Source organism: Lonchura striata, chromosome 1 (genome assembly GCF_050655825.1).
Source record: "Lonchura striata isolate lonStrDom1 chromosome 1, ASM5065582v1, whole genome shotgun sequence".
NCBI lineage: Eukaryota > Metazoa > Chordata > Aves > Passeriformes > Estrildidae > Lonchura > Lonchura striata.
This window is the reverse complement of record NC_140703.1, coordinates 94,323,553-94,346,924: the sequence shown is the minus strand read 5'-3', so window position 1 is coordinate 94,346,924 and position 23,372 is coordinate 94,323,553. Positions and strand designations below refer to the sequence as shown.

At 35.2% G+C, this 23,372-nt stretch overlaps 1 protein-coding gene across 7 annotated transcripts in view; it reads right to left on the bottom strand.

Annotated features, from left to right (window-relative positions):
• Positions 1-80: 80 nt before the first annotated feature.
• The window catches only part of ANKRD10 (ankyrin repeat domain 10), a 37,314-nt gene continuing 14,022 nt past the window's right edge, over positions 81-23,372 (bottom strand). For 6 of the 7 annotated variants that reach the window (XM_021545587.3, XM_085583730.1, XM_085583735.1 and 3 more), the window contains exons 3-6: positions 22,763-22,854; positions 8,184-8,419; positions 4,633-4,728; positions 81-1,748 (exon numbers count right to left, since the gene is read on the bottom strand). In XM_021545587.3, coding sequence (XP_021401262.3) covers positions 1,264-1,748; positions 4,633-4,728; positions 8,184-8,419; positions 22,763-22,854 — 909 coding nt within the window. In that variant the 3' untranslated portion in view covers positions 81-1,263. The remainder of the gene's footprint in view (positions 1,749-4,632; positions 4,729-8,183; positions 8,420-22,762; positions 22,855-23,372) is intronic. The other variant, XM_021545588.3, reaches the window with a different exon arrangement.

Here is a 23,372-nt window from a genome sequence, read left to right as displayed (position 1 = left end):
AAGATTATGAGAATTGTGAGTTATAAACTATTGAACGCTTTCTCAACTTGCCGCTAAAATAAAAAGATCTAAACAAAATATTCAGATACAATGTAATATGTTTATTTTTTTAAATCCAATTTGTAAAGGTCCCTTTTTAAACAAAACAAGAACAAAAAAATCAACACAATTCAGAGGGCTTATCTCTTTTACCATATTCTTCCCCACTCACTTATAACACAAGCAGCAACTTATAGTATTAGTGCTCGTATAGTGCACTTATATGAGTTTTGATCTGTGTATTAAGCATTAAATACAATGTATTTTCTGTGAGCATAGCCCAAAGAGTACACAATGTTACATTTTCAAAGCATATGTTAAAAAAAAAAGACAATAAATGTAATCCAAGACAGTCAAACTCAAATATTTTGACTTGGCAAATTCTATAACGACTAACAGCAATTTTAAACTGCGTACAAAGCACAACAGTGCCAACATGCCTCCAGTCTGTGAGCTATGGTAAAACATCAAGCACACATACAAAGGAGAGAAGCCAAAGAAAACCACCACAGAGCTAACCTGAGGCACACCCAACTGCAACCGAACAAAGGCAGCCCACGTTCCCACTCTGTAATGCAAAGAGCCCCACAACAACAAAAAGCAATTCTATGCTACAGAAAGTGAAACAGCAACTTCTTCCAAATTTGTCTCTGCATTTTTAAACAACTCGTTCAAAAAATGTAAAGATGAACATCTAATTATACCAAACAAATGTACAAACTATAAAGTCAGAGAAGCTCCAGAAGATTGCCACTTTCAACTTTGCATAGTGAGAGCTGGCATTGATATTGCTACCATAGCTTCAGCAGAAGATACTGAAAAGAAAAAAATTTACCTCTAAGTGATGCACATATGTAGCATTTTCTTCACAAAATTCAGTTAAACATTGTTTTAATAAAAGGGAAAACAGCTCTAAAAAGGGAAAGATAGTGTTCACAAGCTTAGAAAAAAAATACAAAACCAGAACATTCCATAATAAAAAAATAAAACCAATAAACATTCCATCATGACAGCACCTATTTTATCACTAAATAAGCCCCATACATGCAACAAACTACAACTATTGTATAAGGCCATCAAATTAAAAGTTTACTTTTCATATAAACAAAGTGTAAAAATAGCAACAAGTTGCGAACTTCAAATTTAATGCTATGTGAGGATTCTGCCCCCCCCCATTTCATTTGGTAGCAATTTCAATATGTGTTTGATATAAATGTCATTAATCTAGGAACCGTGGTACAAATACATTGTGCCTAGGACAGTATTGTCATATCTCTGTTCGACCTTGACAGAATTGGAATGCTCAACGACACTACTGAGTTCAGGGATGCTTTCAGCAGTATCCCCAAAACCATGATAGTGTCCATAGTGCAAAGTGTCTCCAGGGTCTTCCACCCACGAGGGCCGGTTGGAAACACAGCTACTCGGGCTTCCATTCAGGTGCAGAGATCCACACATATCGGTGGAATTACTCATGGCTTTTTCCGGTTCCTCGGTGCCGTTACTGGTGTGGATCCGGTGCCTACTGGGAGAAGTCACTCCAGGAATGACTCCGTTAGGTGTTAATGCTAAGCACTCCTCACGCCTGGCATCCATCCCACTGAACTGCTGTGCGGCGGTGAAATCCAAATGTCCATTGATGGCACATCCATTTGTCAGTGCATTCAATATGGAGCTACTGCTATTCATATCTGCATTAAGAAATACACCTGTCACCAACAATTAAGAATAAATCGGAATACATCAAAATGTCTCCACTATACTTCACTTAAAAATGTTTCCATACACAGCTTTGAAAATAAATCTATCATTTCTTTATAACAATGTAGGTAGTTCCAAGTAATGAGAGCTGACCAGTAAATTTGTGGCATAGATTCTTACGTTGAAAATGCAACTATCTATCCACATTTGTTTTGAAAATATGTCTATATTAATCTTTGCAAAGACAATGTCAACTTCTCAGATTTTTTTTTTTTTTTTTTCATTTAACTGTAAGAATTAAGTGGAGCTGACAACATTCCGGGCAGTGTTTTCAAGGGCAGAATTAAAGTGATATTTCCACCTTAACTGTAATGCCCTCTTGGGATGGAAGATCATGTACATACAAGAACTGAGTATCTGTGAGAGGGTGGGGTTTTTTCCCATTTTTTAGCTGTAATTTAACTGTGGCTCTTTTTTTCTTTTTTGTTGTAACTCATCACAGTACAGTTTGCACTGAAATAAGTTAAATAAAGAAATGTTACATTGGATTGCTAAAATAAAATGTTTCCAAGTTCTTTTATTCAGAAAGTACTTCAATGTACCTAGCAGTTTACTAGGTAACATACTGGGCAGGTCTGTATTTAATGCTATGCTTATAACAGCATGTGTACAATCCACATGCAAAATGCCATACAATAGGAACAGCAGAGTGCACAGAAGACTAAGAAATAGTAGTAGGAACATGCATGCAAAAAAACGTGCATGCAAAAATGACTGACAACTGTTTTGAAGCAATCTCCCATTTGAAGTAAGCAATTAGTACAATAGGTTTTGTTTCCATGAACAGATTTCATCAGTCTGTCTGAAATGCATGTTTTTGCAGTGGTACTCAAAAGTACTAACACAAAAAATGCATGATATATTCTGCCTTTAAAATATAATTTATTTCTATATTGGTAAAGATGAGCAAGGCAAACATAGCAATTACAGAGCTATGTGGTGACATTTTAAGATTTTATATTCTGTGATTATCCTTGGATACATGCACATATGTTTATGTCTCCATGAACGCATAAACCCATGTGCAAAACAGGATTGCATTTACTGCGTATGTGCAAATTAATTAACTTAATTTAGTCTGCTGGCATCTTCCCACATTTATAAAACACTGGGTTCCCATTTAAGTGACACATAATGAGTACCACTGTCTGACAAGGAAGAATATGGAGTTTTGTCTCTCTCTCAGTTTTTTGCTGGCTATTATTTGAAGTACAAATTACAACACTGATACTTCACAGACCCCAGTATGTTACACAAGAAATGTGTCCAATTTGTAACTCCCTGGATGTACTAACTGGAGTTTCCCATTCAGTCCCTATATCAGTAAAAATAACCACATCAACCAATCTTCCTAACCATGAATTCTCATTAAAAGTGGAAAAAAACCCCCACAAATCCATCACGACATCAAAGTTAATACTTCAGGGATAAAAACGCACAGAAGGAGTTCCATATAGTGTTTATTAACTGAAAAGTGCAAAATTTTAACTGTTTAAAGATAAACCATTATAGGCTGGTTTTGCCAAATAAAATTTAATAAATCTGGCACTTGTATTAGTTAATATGCAAAAGTAGGTAATGAATAGTTCTTGTGATACTTACAGAATGTTATTATTGGTTAGAAATGAGCACCTATAGTAATACAGTAATAGCATATATTTATGAAAGAAAATAATTTTCCCATAAATAAGAACACTTAGCAATTATCACTGGAAAATACCATAGTCTACTTTTAAAGTATTGATTATATATATGTATATCTATCTATTCCTAATATATTAAAACATCTATTATTATCATTCCCTTTGTTGAATTTGATCTGTGGCAAAAAGCATAAACACATTGCTGGCAGAAAAAATTGATAAATAGGAAATTAATTGATAAATATGAAATTAATTTCTGAATGTAACAGTGCACTACTGTAGTAACTCCAGGTCTTAACCTACAAAATACAAAAAAGGCTGACCCAAGACAATTTTAATCAAACTCTATACACATCCTGTCACCAAAAGCATCTTGACTGAGCAGCCCTTAAAAAATCTAGAGCATTAATATTGACCAATCAGAGTAACATTTTGACTGTTTCATGATGATTGGTACAAAACACAAAATCTGTTTTCCCAGGTAAACTAGTTCCAAATAGTAGATGTAAATTGTGATGTCTGGTCTTCTATTTACATAAAAAACGCCACAGCAGGATCCTGCACTACTGTCATTGTGTCTGAACAAGTTCTGAACACAGGATGTATGTCTAAACTATTCTCTATAGTATTTATTGTAGTATTTGAATATAGTTTTGTCAAAACGTGTTATTTTCAAAGCTAGAATATGCTTCCCTATCAAGTCTTCTTACTATCTACTCAATCAAAATTAAACAAATAATTTATTTCTGAATTTCCTTTAACTCAAAATTATAGCAACTAGAAGCAAGGCACAACGTAATACAAGCCTCAGGTTAAAAGTGAAACAGCCATCGTGGACTTGTTTACCTGAAATGTTAAGAAATTACTAATAAACCTTCTCTTTCATCATTACAATAAATTGCATGAAACAGCTAATTTTTGATACCTATGAAACCCCCAATATAATGGGTGTTACAGCAATACAATAGTTTTCAAGACTCCAGACAACAATGTGCAAAAATAAAGGACTAAGTTTTATACTTAAATTAAAAATAAAACGCATATTGATTCTTGCAACGACAAGGAGTTTGCATTGCAGAAACAGTGTATATTTCAATTTCTTTTGGTCCAACAGAAGTACTCTCCTGTTGTTTGGTGTCTTCAACCATTTGAATGTTGTTGTAGTTAACAGGAAACTGTCCACTCCCACCTGATACAACAGCAAACTCTCTATCAACGTGCATATTGTCACCGTCATCCTCAGCTCCTCCATTCAGCATTGGTATTAAGCCATCAAAGCTGTAAGCTGACAAAAAAAGTCATGTTTAGTCGTAAGCACCCACTTGAAAACTCAGCCAGCAAAAAGATGAGTACTTTGACTATTAAAGCAAAACAGAAAATTCCCAGACTTTGCACCTACATTTTAAAGTTACTAGTATGATGTACAAATAGGTTGAATGAAGAGAAATTTAAGTTACTCATACTTAGGCTTTAAAGACCATGTTGCAAAAACAGCACATTTCTCAACTCACATTTGTTAACTGTCAGTTTAGACTGCTCCCTTTTACACTCCCAAGGGCTAGGTCCCAAAAACCCACCCTTATCCACACCAGACTGCTCCAGGGATCTCAAGAGCTGAACAAGCAGAACTGTCTTCCGAAAGAAACTGCCAAGTGGTTATTCTTCTGGAGGAAATGCTTTAATAAGCAAGATGGGCTTAATTTCACTACTACTTCTTGCACCTACCCAGAGCACTGCTCCACAGCCATCCCAGTAGGCCCTGCCCTGCTCTCATGTTGACATTAACACACTTTTCTACGCACACCTCACACGCTATATTATGTTGTAAATGTTTGCTTTGGCAGACTGCAATTCAGCTCGCATTACCTTGAGCACAACTAAAATTTTCATAAGCTACAAATCTTTAAAGAACTTTAAGTCCTGAAGTGTTCTAGGGCCAAAGAGATCGTGGAGGGTTTACATGACGTCAGGGCCCTTGGATCAGCAAGCTTCAAACTACCCTAAACCAGGAAGGGAAAGCCTCCTTTTTTTTTTTTTTTTGTTTTGTTTTGGTTTTTTTTTTTGTTAAGTAAATTAGAGGAATACATAAGTGTAGTTTCATGTTGGCCAATTCCAGGGTCCAGTTCCAGGAATGTCCTCCATCACACCACACAAACAACACCCATAGCATCTGTGCTGAGGCTTGTGACATCGAGACACTGGCATCGAGACACACATCAGAGATGTGTGATCAAACAGAGCACAAGTCAACCTGCTGAGGGCAGGACTAGAGGGGGGAGGATTACGACTGACATGAACACAGCTGTATGACCAGTTCACCCAGTGCGCATCATCATCATTGAACCTCTGCACCCCGCTCTGCTGACTTTCCCAGGAAGCAGGATGAAATTTCTGGAACTGACTTCAGAAAGATGGACATAAAATTCAGCTTTTGTTTCTAAATCAAAATTAAAAACTATTTGGCATATATTCTGAAAGTGGTCACCAATTTACTTCTGTTTATTACACTTATGAGTAATTAGTTTCTATCACAGTGTATCATGTATCAGCCTTGCCTAATTTTGAGGTTTAAGGCTTTTTTTTAATACTATGCACCTGTTAGCAGATACACTTGTGTGCATATCAACAATTACAAGCAACGCCCATCCACTGCCCAGTTTAGTTATTCCAGGGCAAAGCAGACCTTAAGCATTTATCTTCTCTCAACTCTAATGCTTACAGCTGCTTGTAAGGGACATCGGTTGTTGCAGCAAATAGTCTCAAAGTAGTGATTGTTCCAATCTGGGGTATGGATATCAAAACCTGACATTTCCCTGCAAATACAGGTTGCCTTCGCTCTCTGAACATCTGGAATCTCCAGTGCAAATAGTCTTTAAAGGACAACAGACTGGTGTGGTTTTAGTAAAATTTAAAAAATAACACAAATCTGGGCTTGTTCTGTAAAAAAGCCAGCTAAGCACAAAGATGTACTAATAACTCATTACTCAGCTCTATTATTGTATCTATGTTTACCAGAATGCCTCAGGAACAGTGACTCATTCTCAGTGAGAGACTTTTTACACTGATGCAATAGTTACTACTGATGCTGATGTCTTTGAGGTCAAACATGTCAGATTAGAAACTTCCACAGCTGGGATGCATCTTAGTTACTCCAAAAACCTTCAGGCAAAAGCAGCAAAGCTTTTGCATTTGTTTGTGAAGGTCTTAAAAAGTCTTACTGTTAACGGTTTCAAAAATAATCTACTCCGATTACTTTTCCAACATTCCTCTAATTGTTCAGGAGCACTTGTTCACTTCAAGCACTATCTGTTTATTTGCTCAATCTAACTTAGGTGCTGGACCAACTCTGTACAGTAAAAAAGTAATGCAGATACAATGCCACTCCCCCAGACTGTGGGAAAACACTGCTTATTGACTGCTTGCAAAATATTCTAAAAGAGACAGCCGCTTAGGAACACTCAGATGGGGCAGCTCTTCACTTCAAAACTCAAGTTAAGTTGACTTCACAAGCAGTGCCTCCTGGTAGACCAACAGACTGAAAACAACTTTCTGTAGTTGTTACAGACACTTGTGTACTGGGCAAGTTTTATTCTATGTAGATACTTAGGAAATACTTATTTCTGAAGCATTGTATTTAATTGCACAGGGAATCTTCTCCATTATGAAATTTATCATTTAGACCAGCTACATGAAACAACATATCCTGTTTATGATTGGCCATGGAGTACCCAGTTAAGGTCTCTGATCCTGGTACAAGCAACTATTGAATGAACAATAGTGTTGATATTAAGTCGCCTATGTCATATTTAGGAACATGGTTTAGGTCTCAATTCCCCCCTTTTAAGCCCATTCTATTTGGCTCACTGAAAGTCACTTACGTTAGAACATCAACTGAACAAAGTCTCTTCAATGAAGATCGGTGAAGTCCCTTTTCCTGACGCTAAAGAAAAGCATCCTTTACATCATCAGGAAAAAGGAGGTTTGAGTGCAGAATTACTCCCTTGCTTTTAGTAAGAATTTAGTAGGATGACCAATAGAAAAGAAGATAATTCTCCTCCGTCATATTACTCAAGGTGTTTCTAAAAACATCTAATATCTAAGATTTCTACACAGAGCTACCAAAAAGTATTTTTAGGTCGTACTATTTCATCATTGCTGGCAAAGCAGTATCCTCAATATACAAGGCTGGATAGGAAACCTTAAGGTTCATTCTGTTCTTACATTCTTGTGTAAGATAGCTGCTCCCCTTGGAAAACAATCCTGGAAACACAGGGTATGTTAATTGATTTGGGAAACCCTTCTGCATTAAATTTCTTCCATCTATCTTATGTAGCAGTTTCTGAACTGTGAATTAATCCCTGAATGGAAAATTACCATCAGAACATCCAAGCATCTCTATGAATCAATGGAATTACTTGGCCCTCCTGAAGCTGAAGAAACAAAAGGAAGGAATAGAAGCTAATTATTCACCTCTTACTCCTCTGAACAATTATTCTCAGCATCATGCAGTTTTAGCACTCTCTGGAAATAGAAATTTCTGAACATGCCAAGATGATGACAGGGAGAACTGGGATCTTGTGGCATGGAATAATTGTATTCATCTCCTTCTTGTATGAATATGTAATTTAGATACGTGAATTTGTCAATAATACTCAGCATCCACTCCAAAAGACTTTAAAATGTTTATTTTCCTTTCTCAGCAACAGTATCAACTCATCCCTTTTACCTCTGGGGTCTCACCTTCTGTTCTAGCCTTCTTTACTCCAGCAGACTCCACATCTTCAAAGGATCTTTTTCGACTTGTCCCACCACTGAATGGATTGGGACCTGCATTCTGATGAACCCCATTTAAGGTGCCATTGCTATAGAAACGATTCAGGTGACAGTTCTGGAGGTTCAAGAGAAACTGGGCACATTCTTGGAAGCCCTGGGTATGTGCAAGGTCTGCTGCTGTCAGGCCACTGGCATTTCTCAAGCTGTACAATACAAAGAAATTGGATTACACACATTCATCAGGCTAGCTGGCTGTTGCTGCTGCCCTTACTGACTATCTATCTGCTGGTGATGAGAGAAAACATACACTTAGCAAATTTTCCATTTAGAAATTAGTTAACAATCTTAGTTTTATAACTATCTTAACTTTTTGCACATATATCTCACTTCTAAGCAAAATTTGGGAGACAATACACTTATAAATAAAATCAATATACTATGTGCCTTAAACCATCTTCCTATTTAAACTTCTCAAAATGCTTTATTCTAAAATAGTCTGAAGTGTCTGATCTTTACATAAACTTCAGACTAATTAAAGTGTTGAATTTTACCATCTTCTGCAGTTTATTCTGCAATCTATTGCTTTAACTTGAGCAAAAGATCAAATACTCAAAAAACAAACTTAACATGACTTGGCAATTGTCCATGGCATTCTGGTATCTATATAACAACATCACTATTTTTCCTAATAACAAAATATATACATATATAGTAAAATATAAATAAAGATGCTATACTTAGTTATGCTTTGCTTATACTTTTGTTTCAGGTTTGTTTCTCATTTCAAAGTGTGTGACATCATAAGTAATGGGACTTGCTTTGGTAATTTCAACTAAAACTTTTCTGCGCACAAGAGAATGGCACTGGATTTTGCATATTCTAGTGCATCAAGGAGGTTAAGAAAGAAACCAGGAGATGTAGAAATTTGATTTGAAAATGCATTGTATCACATGCATTTACACACACAGAATATCTTGTGCTTAACAGTTTAGTCTAACTTCATCAGGAAGAGCAAAAAAGTGAAGGCAAGAAGGCCAGGAATGACAAAACCAGATGGTGATGTAAAATATGCCTATTAATCTTTCCTAGTACTTTTCCAGAAAGAACTAGTAAAAAAAGTGGAATTTTTGTTTCTTGGCTTCACACATTTAGACAAGTCAATTACTTAAAAATCCAGAAACAGATAAGCTAACAGAACAAGAATTCAGAAGTTTAATAGATCTGATTCTCCTGAAACTCCAACTCATGAGAAGAAATCGAAGAACAAAGCCCAGATTTGCTTCCTAGATCACTGGAACTTATTTGCTATAAATAAGAAACCCTTTAGAAATGATTACAGCAAGACTATTTCCATAAATGTCTAAGCCAAAATACTACAGAATGATAAAACCCATAACCTAAACCAGGATTAATTTTATTCCATACTGTACTAAACCATTTACTTGGACTCCTAGTGAAAACCCACAGAACAGCAATCAAGAGTGCTCTAGAAAGTAAGACCTAAGAATACTGAAAAACCTAGACAAAAGAAATGAAACTCTGAAGTGGTATTAGTTTTGAATACCTACAGGACAGCTGCAAAGCACTATGCATCCAGTGTAGGCAGTATATAAATGGGACAAAGGAGAGTATATAAATGAACAAAGGAGAATTAAAGCTAGCATCAGAAGTTTTGGAGTATAAACCCTGGTGAATCTTGAGAGGGGTCTTTTCTCATTGTAAGAGCTGCCTGTGGTATCAGAAATTCTACTGTCAATCCTTTCCCCCACTGAACTAGATGACCTGTTGAAGCTGCTGCTAAGCAACAAATATTTGACACTCCTTTAGCAACTCTGATTTACTTGTGCAGCATAAGGATGTAGGACAATGAAACTACAGCTTAGGAAACAGAAACTTTTAACAGATCTGTTCTGTTCAAGAAGAAAAGCTCAGTTCTTTGATATATTTTTAAATTTCCAAGCCCCAAAAGAACAGTAAAAGAAATCTAAGCAAGAGCAAAATAAACAAAGTTTTGCAAAGACAAAAAAATTACAAAACCAACATGGTACTGAATGGCCATCTAATTTCAGAGAAGTTCAAGGAGTCAGTAATTCTATTACTAGCAAGTACTACTGAACACTAACCTGCTTTTCAAAACTGACTGTAGGAGACTACAGTTAAGACACTGATTTCCAAAGAATCGTCACTGTAAGATGCTGGAAGCATTTGGAGATTCAACAACTAAGATCAAATTGTGTAAGCTACGCACCCGAACTCTGGGAAAGAAAAACTAAATTTCCCAGGAAAAAAAAACAACAAAAAACAGGAATTAGAGGTTGCAAAACTTTAAAATGTAATGATCTTTGATATTTAAAGATCTGTCCCATTCCTACCTCTTCCTGAACTAATATTACTCTTAACAAAGTAGACAAAGAAGTACTTGTGTTACAGAAATCTTCCGGAAGCACTGCATAGATTTCAAGGGACTCAAGCTTACTGGATTTAACATTATTGCTTCTGAAGTTTAGAAACACCTCTTTTAAAGGTGTGAATCTGAATTTAACCTATCAAGTTAGTAATGAAAAGAAAAATAAAAAAGTTCAATGAAATAAGAGAAGATTTTAAGTTCTAGATGACTTTGGAAACTATTTGAACAAATGTTATGGAAGACAACACAGATGTTCTCTCTGTTCACTTATAGTGGGAACACTAACTTGAGTATTTTTTCTATATCCAGTTGTCCATGTCCATGATTTTAATCAAAGCCTGATTATTCTTGAACTTCCATATACTTACAAATTTCTGTTACTCTGCCTGCATTCCAATATTAACAGGACACGGTAAAGGAAAAGCTGACAAATTTTGCAGAAACCTTCTGTCACTGTCTCAAAAACAGGATAGAAAGATAGAAGACCTACTTCTTTAGCTGATTTCTCTAGCTTTCTCCAGAAGGAAAAAATCTGCCAGTGGGAACATAAAAGCAGCAAGAGGTAGCTGTGCTATATTAGCTCATCATAACAACATGCAAGTAATGAAAAAAAAAATTGCTAATGTAAATAGGAACAAAATAGGAAAGAAAATACTCTTAACAGATATCGCAGACTGGAACAGTTCATATATTTTTAAACTATTTTAGAAATACTGTCAATTCCTTTAAGGATTCTGAGCCTGTAAAAGAAAAACAGTGTAACACAGTCCTTCCAGAAAGCCTGGAGTACTTGAATTAATTAAAAAGCTAGACCATTCTTTAAAAGCATTAATCTGAACTTAAGAATGGAACCACCGTGTTACAGCTGTAATTACAAGAAACCAGGAACACATCTAATACTAAATCTGCTGCCCATGTCTGGCAGTGAAATGCCTGCCTCAGCTTATCCCTGGAGCTAAGAATTTAAGTGTCAATACTGTAGTTCAATCTCTGATGTGCAATCCCTGTCAGCCCTTGGTTATGAACTGCAATTCTATGTAAATTGACTATTAAGGGAAAAGGAGGAGGAATAGTATGTGATTAATTTTGCTACAAACTGTAGTAGCCACATGACATGGAATGCATGGCTAAAAAATGGAAGAAATGTCAAAAAAACTCTGACAGTTACTATATCCAAGTAAATTTACAGCTTTTTCAGTTATTAGATGCCCCCTGAAAGGTACTTCATTTATCATAGATGCTGACATAAAGAAAAAGGCTTGATAAAGAATATTACAACTGAAAGTAACTTCAAGACCTGGGCTGCAAAAGAAAAACACTGGAAAAAACAGTGTATAACATGGACAGAACTATCTCGACGCCATGGGTCTTGGAAAAAAAAAAAAAATCTTCTTTTCCACCCATCCTCTGCTTTTTTTAGTTAGTTAAAAATACCTCTGGTACAGCTAAACACCTTGAAATAGTGGAAACTCCAAGAAGCTCAGAACACACTGATATTAAATCTTCAGGCAAACTGTCCTTTTGTTACTGCAATCATATAGCAAATATGAAAGGTCTATTTCTGCAACTGTATTACTCAGAATTAAAAAATGAGTACAGAAATTTCAAGCAGGTTTTACACTTTGTTTTGCAGGGATTTTTGTTGTTATCAGCTTTTTAAAAAAATGTATTGTTTTGTGACCAAGATGCCAAACTTCAGGAAAAGCTTATGTTTCTTTCCAAGGTTTGTCTTTCAGCTAGGCTTCTAGCCGAAACAAGACAAATAGCAGGTCATAAACTCTGTATTTTTCACATTAATTCAATATGAAAGAAGAAGCCAGCAGCAAGGAAGATGTGGAAGGATGGAAGGACAACATAAGTAAAAAAATCAGAGTAAGTCTTGGAAAGTGACACATTTTATGTTTAGTTAGCCTTTATTAAACCGTATTCATTGACTCGATGCAGCATTTTCTAAAGGTTGGCCTAGTAACTGTCAAATCAGAGTAGTGCTCCAGAAACTTATTTCCTTCTCTCTCCAGTAAAAAATAAAAAAGTTAAAAACTAAAGAGAACTCCAAATGTCAGTCTAGCTACAGGAACAGGTGGAAAACTGAAGAAAGGACACTGAAAACAAAAGCTCTGAAAATGTCATTCCTTTTTTGGCACCTGCTCCAGACAGGAATATACATGAAGGCACAAACTGACAAACAGCAGAAAAATTCCTTACTTAACATTGCCCAGGGCCAAAGGCAGTCATCAGAAAGTCAATCCACTCCCTGTTTAGAAAACACATATCTTGCATCCTTTCCAAGGCAATTCATGTATTTGAAAAATGACTGAGTCCTGTGTTTTACTAAGCAGCAATTGTTTGCTATATACTTTATTCACTGTTTCCATGTAATTAAAATAATGAAGCATGCTATAATTTACCCTCAGTCTTCTTGTAGGCTAGAATCCAGGAGCTGGGAATAAAAACATCTTGTTTTTTTTCAAAGTACAGAAGTATAAGATGCTAACTTCAACACAAAAAAAGAAAGCCAAATGTAAGGAAGGATACATTTTCATATTATGAAGTTATTCTAAATAGGAAAAAATTCATGAGAAAAGACGATGAAAGGCTGAATATGGATGAGGAGGTGATCTTGAAGTTTCTTGACATGTGACACTTGCTTATCACACACTGTAGTGACAGGTGTTTTCATAAATAAACTCAAAACACACATTTATATATTGAGTTAGGGCTCCTACTTTTGCATATGCATTTATTCACAGACCTACAGTGCTTAAAACCCTCTTGTAACATGGTTTTCTTCTTCCATCAAGTGATGTCCACAGGCAGTCTTCAAAACTGACTGATCTTGGCATGAAGACTTTTTTAGGATCCGTTCTTCCCCCTCTGGGTTGACATCATCTGAACTCCCATTCTAAATGCCCAGTTCATCTCAAGAGTCCTGGTACCAAATTAAAGCAGCTCTGAAGAGGACAATGGTGAAGCACAAATTTAAGCATTTCCTTCCTTCTGAAATGCTTTAATGCTTTTTCAAAAATGTTGGCTGCAACTATAATTCAATTGTTTCTCTAAACTAAGAGACAAGTGCATTATCTGGATTGGTGTACAGAAACACAAATTTAACTTTCAGCTTAGCTTTATTTAAGAGGAAATTTTTATTATTTCAACCTAATTTAAGAAGCTTGCTAAAGGAAGAAAAAAATTGAGGAAAGTTGTTAAAAAATATTCAAGATGCTTCCACTATGGGTAACCCATTGGAAGTTTAAAAAAAAAAAACAAACAAAACAAAACCACACAAAAACAAAACCCCCCAAAAAACCAAAACCACCACACCCACAACAAAACACTCAAAATTCAGAATTGTTTAAATATGACTTTGTGCAAGGAACATTTACTTCAGTGTAACATACAGAATTTACTCTTTGAAAGATCTGTAGAAAGAGAAGAAAGACTTGTGCTTCTCATATTGACTTACAAATGCTATTGAATTTACTTGAAAAAAATTGCTTCTAAGTTGCTTCAATTGTTAATTTTCCACATTCATTGGCAGAAAAAACCAGGTAGATTTCTATGTCTTTTTAAAACAGAAATATCTTAGAAATACACTGTCTTCAACTTATAATGTCACATACCTTGAAAAACAAAACAAACATTTGCTACACAAAAAGTCAACAACAAATATTTTTGAAAATCATATATGGAAAAAAAAATTCTCCTGAATGTTTAATTTGAAATAGTGATTACAGCACCTACAGCTTACTGTGTTTTTGTTAATGCCATGCGACAATCTAAGAAAATAAACCACAGTTTTCGTATATCAATGTAATATCTGTTAAAAATTACTGATCTCAACTTATCTATTGTTAGTTTACAAATAAAAATGTAGATAATTGTAAATTAGGGTAAGCAAAGCATGCAAATCTATAGATTCTATATCTGAATTCCTAGATTAGCATTAAAACCAATCACCGCAACAAATACCTCAACAGTATGCCTTGTGTGCAGAAAGGAAGCGATACTGAACATTCAATGCCACAACTGTAAGGTTTTCGGAGAAGCACCTGTGGCAGTTTCAGCAGTTTCTATATGGAATGCTCCCCCTTTCTAGGATTACTTGAAAAAATCAAGTCAATTCGAATTACGTAGCTGTAAAACATTGACATGTGTAGTTTTTACAGTTTCAGAATCTTCTGTTTGATTTAAACGGGCAATGGTGCATAAACAGGAAACTTATATCATAAGGGATCACATATTTGCAGGCAACATTAAGATTAAAAGTACATTAACATACATAAAGTGCTGTAGCACATTATTCAATAGGTAAGCCATTATCATGTGACCACCTTAACAACAAGATACTAAGCCTCTTATGCCTTTAAAAGCATTATAACTTTCATCCTGAAACCAATTTTTCAGTTCTTCACTGAAATTTATATAGAATGGATTAAAGTTACCGGTCAACTCATGGCTTCAATTACTTTAAATTTAGTAGGCTGCATCTCAAAAGAATTAGTAGCTATTCCTATATACAAAAATTAGCAGATACAAGGATTAAAACAAAACACAAGAAGAAAGAGAAAAAAAAAAGATCAGAACACTAAAACGCCCACAGTGAGAAAAATAGTTTCCTATATAAACAGTAGTATACTAGTCTAAAATTTCTAAAGCAAAATTATTTTATAATACTAAACTTTAAGTGTTTTAACCCTTTGGTGTCCAAATACAGAAATTATAAAATGGTTTCAAACTTTTTTCTTCCAGGTATCAAGACAAAAATAATCTTAACTACACAGATGTGTGTCACTGCTGGGACTACTATACAAATTCATGCTAGAATTACACACTAGGCATCTACAAAAGCACAAGTTGGTGCCAAGTTTTTATTTCACAACAAAGCATCTGGCAGCTGAAATTATTTTATACTTTTAAAACCAGTGGTAGAGTTCCTGAGAATATCATCCAAAATCATAATGAGGAATATACTGAACAGAAGGATTCTGTTTTGTGAAGCCACTTTCTCCTCAGGAAAATCAAGGTTCACTATGCAGCTATAATTAGCTCCTAGATACTTCAAACTCATGACTGAGTAAACATTGGCAGAAGAAAGAATTCATTAACCATGGTAGGCAACATTGCAATTACCACAAACACCACCATCAGTATTTTTTGTTGTATCTGTATTCTGATTTACATGCTTTACTAAAGAGCTCAAACAGCGGACTATGTTTCCAGTACCTTTTGTACAAAATATTCACATTTCCAAGTAAACTTTTCCCTGATCAATATATGCATGACTTGGCCTGGTTCCAGAGACAGTATTTTTATATTCACATTTCATTATTCAAGAAGAGATTCCTAGTAACAATTCACAAAGGGAAGGTAGGAAAGACTGGCAATTCTTGAAACAACAGTCTGATTGCAATACAGCATAACAGAAAAGACCTTTACTACTAAAAGGAAAGTATTTCCTAGATTACTAGTGAAATTTAATTCCAAATAAGCATCTTTATAGTACTGCAGCCACTTTAAACACAAAGAATGTAAGAGTTACTTAGCCAACCATATGACAATGAGAACTATCACTGCTGTTAATTTCATGTTTCTAGAAACAGAGCAAGAATTGCTAAATAAAGTTGCTAACAATGAAGAAAGTGTAATGGAAAACTGAGGACAGGTTCAGAGCAAACTGACTTGAAAAGATCAAACAACCTTGCAACACAGATATCCACCAAGATGAGTCTAGTAGCAAATAAAATTACATTATTTCTCCTCAACACAGCAAATAAAACCCAAAGGTAGATTAGAATTAGAGAAATGAAGGAAGCAAGTTTCTCTCAAGTGTGCCAAACTTGAAAGAAAGTTCAAGCTGTTCAGTACAAAAAGCATTGACAGCGGAAGTTTGGAAATAAAAATGAAGAAGTAAATAAATGTTAAGGTACTTCTGTGCCAAAAGGAAGGGCAAAAATCAAGAATGACAGGACTCTAAGTAGTAGATGGTCTCATTATTTTCCCATAATAGGGACACTATCAAACTACACAGTTTTGTTGGGGTTTTTCTGGTGTTAAAAATAACTTGGTGTGGTTTACTCAAGACTAAAATCTTTTGGATTAAAGAACTGCTGAAGTGCATAAAACAGTTTAAATGAGCTTCACAAAAAAAGTTTTTCAGACTTAGATTTTTCTCCCTCTCCCCTTATAAGAAAATTTATCCAACATGTTTGAGCCCAATCAAGCAAAACAGAATGAAACTGGAGAGTAATATTTTCCCTAAGATTACCAAAGCTCTTCCATGGTTTGTTAAGCCTCGCTCTGAGACACATCTTCTAATGAGTACTGCATGACACGCATTAGAAAACTTTTCTGATCACCCTGAACATGTTCTAGGCCACACCACAACTACCTTCTGGTTTTTTTCGTCCAGAGCCTACTAGGTACTAGTTGGCCTATGATCAACTTTACTGAAGACAGAAACCAGCAAACAAAACCCAAATCAACACAGCAGGCTAGAGCAAACATTGCAATAGACAAACCTCTCATCACTTATCTAGTCAAAAACTATTGCCAGATCAAGCACAGCACCCCTAGCGACCATCACTACTGACATCTGGAGCAACCATCAGAACTAGTAAGACTACTGTATTTGGGATATAATTGTTTCCTTCACTGTATTTAACTCCGGTCAAGCTCCACTTTATAACACTTTGGTTTCTCCACTTGACTTAACTGCACCCAGGTTTCTGTAGCCAGAATAGCTTATCTTGCAGAGGGGAAAAAAAAAAAAATCTATCTTAAGGGAAATTGGACACATTAATGTGAACTTTAGCACAGTATCTTACATAAGGCTGATCAATCCCAACAAAAAACCCCAAACATTCCTGTCAGAAATCTGAGCTATCTGCATATAAAAGTCTTGGTAACACTTCCGTATTTTTTACTGAGCTCTCTTGGACTGAAGAAAAGTCAAGCAACCACTGTTATAAGGCTTCTCACTAATGAATAAGCTAAACTGTCAAGCTCACATGTATCTAGTGAATTTCCTCTCTATGTTTCAGAAAGGTCATAAGTATCACTGCTTTAATAATGGATTTTACTTTGTTCATAAAAAGCACAACCTCTCATATTCTGTGCTATTTTCCAGCTCATGTCAGTAATCACTGTTGTTATTCCACCCGCAGTAAGAATAACCTGCATTCAAACTGAACAGGAATTCAGTGGTACGAGTTTGCCTCAGCTTCCTGCAATTATTAGGAATGTCAGTAACTCTGAAAGCGACATTTTTCCAGACTGGTTCACTCCAAGACTGAGCCTTTCTCATTTTTTAATCAGTAACCCATGCATATATATATTCTGCTTTGGTATTTCCAAACCTTTTCTTCACGCTGAATCCAAATTACTGCCCTACTTCATAATCACAAGCTCCTACAAACCACCTCAAGTACTGCTACAACCATAGCAACCAAACAGGAAACCAAACATGGAAGAAATTATCAAGCTTTACTTGCAGTTTTTATGAAGGAGAATTAGTGTTGCACCACTGAAAAGTGCATGCCACTTTGAATTTGCCTTCCCATAAGAATTTATATAAAATGGGAAAGGTGGAATAAATTCCAACACCTGTATCCTCTATACTGAAAAAAGTCCCAACAGGAATACTACAGTGACATCCCTTAAAATTCTTGTTACATAAAATTAAACAAAAATTGTCATATAATTTTCCTTAATTATACAGCAATGTCTAATAATGCAACAATAGCAATTAATCCAGCAGTTTAACTAGTATCTGGAGGCAATCAGTTTATAAAAAGAATGTGTATGAAGTGGTCTGAGTTTGGAAAGTACCAAACAGATTATACAAGCACTAATATACTAATTAACAGATAAGAACCTCTTAGCTGAAAAAGCACCTAAATCCAAATGATCGGTAAGATTGTGAAGCATTACTCTCAAGATGAGGTTAATTTAATGACTGTAGGAAAGTAGGATGTTGGTTCTTCTACACGGAATCTATGCTGTAACACAGCTTCTGAAGTAAAGAGGTGACACAGTTGTGGCACTTCACAACTATGTTAACATCAGAAATAGACTGCAGTTCAGTATTAAAAGTTCGGTAGTTAATTTAGCTGGCAAGAAAAAGAAGCTCACATTAAAACCCTGCAAATAGCTTCTAAGATTTTAAGAAACCAAGAAGATATCCATTAACTAAGACAGGAGATTTTTGAACCCTGAGACCCTTCAGGAGAACGGGCCATGTAAGCTTCCCCTCCAGACTGAAAAGGAACCAAGGGCTTGAACCACAAAGGAATGGCCGACTTCTGTGCTATCATGAAAAGGACACATCACTGTCTCTTCACTAGAGGAGAATGACTTTCAGGAAGTCAAGAAATCTCAAAAGTATAACTGAGAAGAATAAAAGCTGAGCTATCACAAGAGTGGTCATGTGGAACAGAAATGCAAGAATTTTACAAAGGACTAATCCAGCAGCACTAAAAAAATAATCACAGCAGATTTCTGTTCTGGAAGATGGAGAGCAGTTGTGAAGAAGAAAAATTATATTAATATTGTCTTTTTTAATAATGCAATTCAGTTTGTGACATGAGTTTGAAAAGAAGAAACAAAATTAAGTAATTCCCTGTCAAAGAATGAGAATAAAGGTCTTGCTGAAAAACTTAGTATCAGTCATAGGACATTTCTGGCATTAAATTTACACACTCGGATGAATGCCGAACAGCTTTAACAAAAAGGTGGCTGAAGTGTCTGTCTAATCCTGATCAACATCACAGAATGAATCTGTCATCTGGTGGAAACAGATGTACTGTTTTATTTATCCCACCATGTCACTGTTTCTACTCAAACCTTGAGACTAGAGTATATAAAACTAGAAAGGAAATGATCTCTTTATGGTCTCATAATATGCCATCATGGTATACAACTCAAATTTACCCAAAACCTGAAGATTTCTGGCAGGCAAATAAAAAGCTTTTCTAGAATGCTACTCAAATATCATGATGAATAAAATCTTAAGCAAGCAAGAATTTATGTTCAATTGGATGGGGGCATACCAAGCCACAGCCAATTTCACAAGTTACACCTCTCTCTATCCCAGGATAATACAGTGTTTGAAACTTCCCTCTTATCTCCAAATCAAGCCACTAAGGAAGACAAAACCGCTTAAATGACAGCTGCAGATTTTTTATTCAGAGATAAGTGGGCAATGCACAAGTGCACCACATGCAAGCAGACATGAAACAAGTCAGGATAATCAATACTTGCATGTTTCTTTTTGATTCAGCAGTGTCCTGTGTTTAAAGCTGAATTTTGTATTTTTATATATGCTGTAATACAATCTAAATAACTACACTGAAATACAGCATTTACATAACAGTGCAAAAGAGCAAAACAAAACATGGCACCAAGAAGGCTTTTCCTCTATAAAGATCTGTGGACACTTGTCTGTCACCATGATAAATAATACACAATTAACCATACATAAATTGCATTAATATGCCTTTTAGTGAAAATCCAGCAGTAATTATGGATAATTTAAAAGGTACTATCCACATTAAAAAGTCAGTTACACAGCAAACCTTTTCACTCATATGAGGACATTGTGACCACCTGCTTCCCCCTCTTCAAGGGTCCATGAATACCATAGTTAGTGGAGCAACCATTTTTATGGCTGTAGGACATACTGTGCACAGAATATGCTTCAGCTAAAATGAGAAGGTAAATACCACAAAAAAATCAAAATATTTTCACTAGGGTACAATTATTATTTTTTAATATTATTAAAAATTTACACAGGAATAGAGACCCAAATTCTCTCTCATCAATTAGGAAAACAATGCAACAGTTTATTGAAATTTATACTGCAACAACCTATCTTTCTCTGCAAATCAATATACTAGCAAGCCTGAAATACAGTAAACTAGAAAAATTCAAGTGATGCTGTTTTATTAAAACTAAAATTCTTACTTTTATCCTTGAATACTATCAATATTCTTTGTCTTCCAATATAACCAAAGGAGGAAATAAAGTAGAAATGTGGTAAACACTTATAACAAGATTTCTCTAGTCCAAGTTACTTCATCTTAACAGCAATAATCACTCATTAACAAAAAATACATTTCTTGCAATATTACACTAGTGGTTACTCGTGTTTGTGTAATAATAAAATCTTAGCATCCCTGTTCTACTTGCTATAAAAAACTAGGGATGATGGCATTTTGGACATATATTATAAATATAATGTAAAAGTAGTATACTTGACTATTTGCAGTCGCAAGGGGTATTTCATTCATCCTTATGAAACTAGACTTCCAATACTGTTAACTATACTAAGAAATAAAGAAAAAAATTGATTAGAAGATCTAACCCCAGTAAAAATAGAAAGTACTTATTAATCATCAGTACAGATCTCTAGTTAGTGCTTAGTTCTGTATTCCATAAAGTTCTTGCCTTGGTTTTATCAATCAATTATCAGTCAATTATCATTTCAGTTAATATATAAAAATTCAAACTCAAATATATGGCTAAAATCCCTCTCCTTTTCTTTTAACTGAAGTCATAAAATAAAGGAGTCATAACTTCCAGAGCATCTACATTTTCACATTTTTACAAAAACAAGGGAATTCTACATAACCATTAAACAAGGCCAGCTTTCAAAATCAGATGACCCAAAATTAATCAGTGTCAAAAGCATATAAATGGATTTGGCCTAATTTAACATACTGAACCAGGAAACTGGATTCTAAGGAAAAAATCCTCACCCCTATCAGTAAATAGCTAACTCTCTCAGGAGACAGGGCCAAGTCCTTACTCTCTAAGTGATTAAACTTGGGTTGCTCCACAAGCTTTTTGCATTTGCATACCTGATTTTTCCATTCCCATTATAGGACCTGATGTTTAAATTACCTATCTGAAACACAGATGGAATTCAAAGTTAGAAAACTGAGAATTCCCATTATTTCCTGTTCATTAAAACTGCTATAAACCTACACTGCTTCTGCTGCAAATAGCTTTGGTCAAAGACAGGTATCACCCATTTCACACTGTTTACACAGTTCCACAACTTTTCTTTTGGTTGGCCACTTTGTTAAAACCACAGGATTACATACTAATTGATGATGATAATTAAGGTTTGCTCAATTCCACAGTAAATTTAATTTCAAGTTTATCTTAAAAATATCAAAAAGTGAGTGAAAAATGGGAAAATATACATTTAAGACTGAGTTAGTGTGCTTGCCAATAACTGAGACAGTTTATTTCATTTTTCTATAAAGAAATCTCTTCATACAAAGCAATTAGTTCACTATTATTAACTTTAAGGCAACATATTCCCTGAATACTCTATGACACAGCTAAAGGAGTTAAATTTTATGGTAGATTTATCAAGGCAGCATTACAAAAGTAGTAAGATGGAAACCAAAGGGTAAAACAAGAAATTAACTACATGATTCTTATTCCACTTACAACTTCAAAGTTTCATACTGCAGGTTAAAATACAGTAACTAGTTACCATTTAAGATAATAAAGCTAGTTCTAATTAAAACATATTGCTAAAGTATTGATATTATTTATAAGCCATAGAGCTTATACTCAACATTTCTAGGTGAAAACTGCATCCATTTTGTCCATGCTGTAAGTTGCAAAAGTTTGTGAGCTTTTCTGAATGTTTTTGCAGTACATAAACCTTTAAAGAAAAAAGTTAACAAGGCAAATACGTAATACACTAACAAACAGTAATAAACTAATGGTGAAGTGTGTGAATTGCTGTTTTGCACATAATGTTGCTTTTGCATTGTTTTCTATATTTATTCACCAGTGCAAAGTGTAGATTTCTTGTAAAAAATAACTACTTGCTGAATATAGTGTACAGTTCAGGTCATCTGACAGAAGCACAATAAATACTATATCAGATGTATGTGCAACACTAATGTAGCACAATGGTATCATTTAAGGAAAATTAACTTTATTACTAGACATGCAAAATAACTTGGGTTTCTTTACAGTTGAACATGTCTAGCTGTCATTATTATTTGGATTGTGTCTGCTGTTTTGACTTTTCTTTCTGAAATTAGTATCTATGTTTACCAATCTAAGTTAGTAAACTACACACACAACAATCAACAACAAAAAAAAATACCTCACTTACTCTATTTGCGCACCATGAGCCACAAGGGCACTTATGGAATCCATACTACCAGACCGTGCTGCTTTATGAATAGGAGTTTCACCAACATAATCCTGTAAAGACAAACTACATTTTGTCAAGCATAATCTTCTGAAAAATTAAAATTCTATTACATTAATTAAGATAGCAGATATATAAAAGCAGCATTTATTATTAGCTAGCAAGTACATCAGGTACTTGATCATTACTTTAAAGTCTGCAGTTGGCTGTCAAGTACATTAGACTTTTAGCAAGTAACATTAAAGGCATTTAACTCACAAGATAAGCTTTATCCAACAGCTCAACAATCAGCAGACCCATATTCAGAAAACTGGTTAATCCTCCCAACATCCACCACCGTAACACATTATTCTAACACCTTCATTTCCCGGCACTCCTTTCCCAACACACTGGACTGCGCAAGCCCTCTTGAGCTCGGGAGCAGCAAGGCCGAGTCTGTGGGACTGTGCTGCTTTCAGGTCTTTGCTGGCACACTGACTCAGTCCTTGAGGGTTGTACCATCAGTACTCGCAGGAGAGGAGCACATACGCAGAGCTCTACTGTAATAGAGGTATGCCCAGTGTTCATAGGA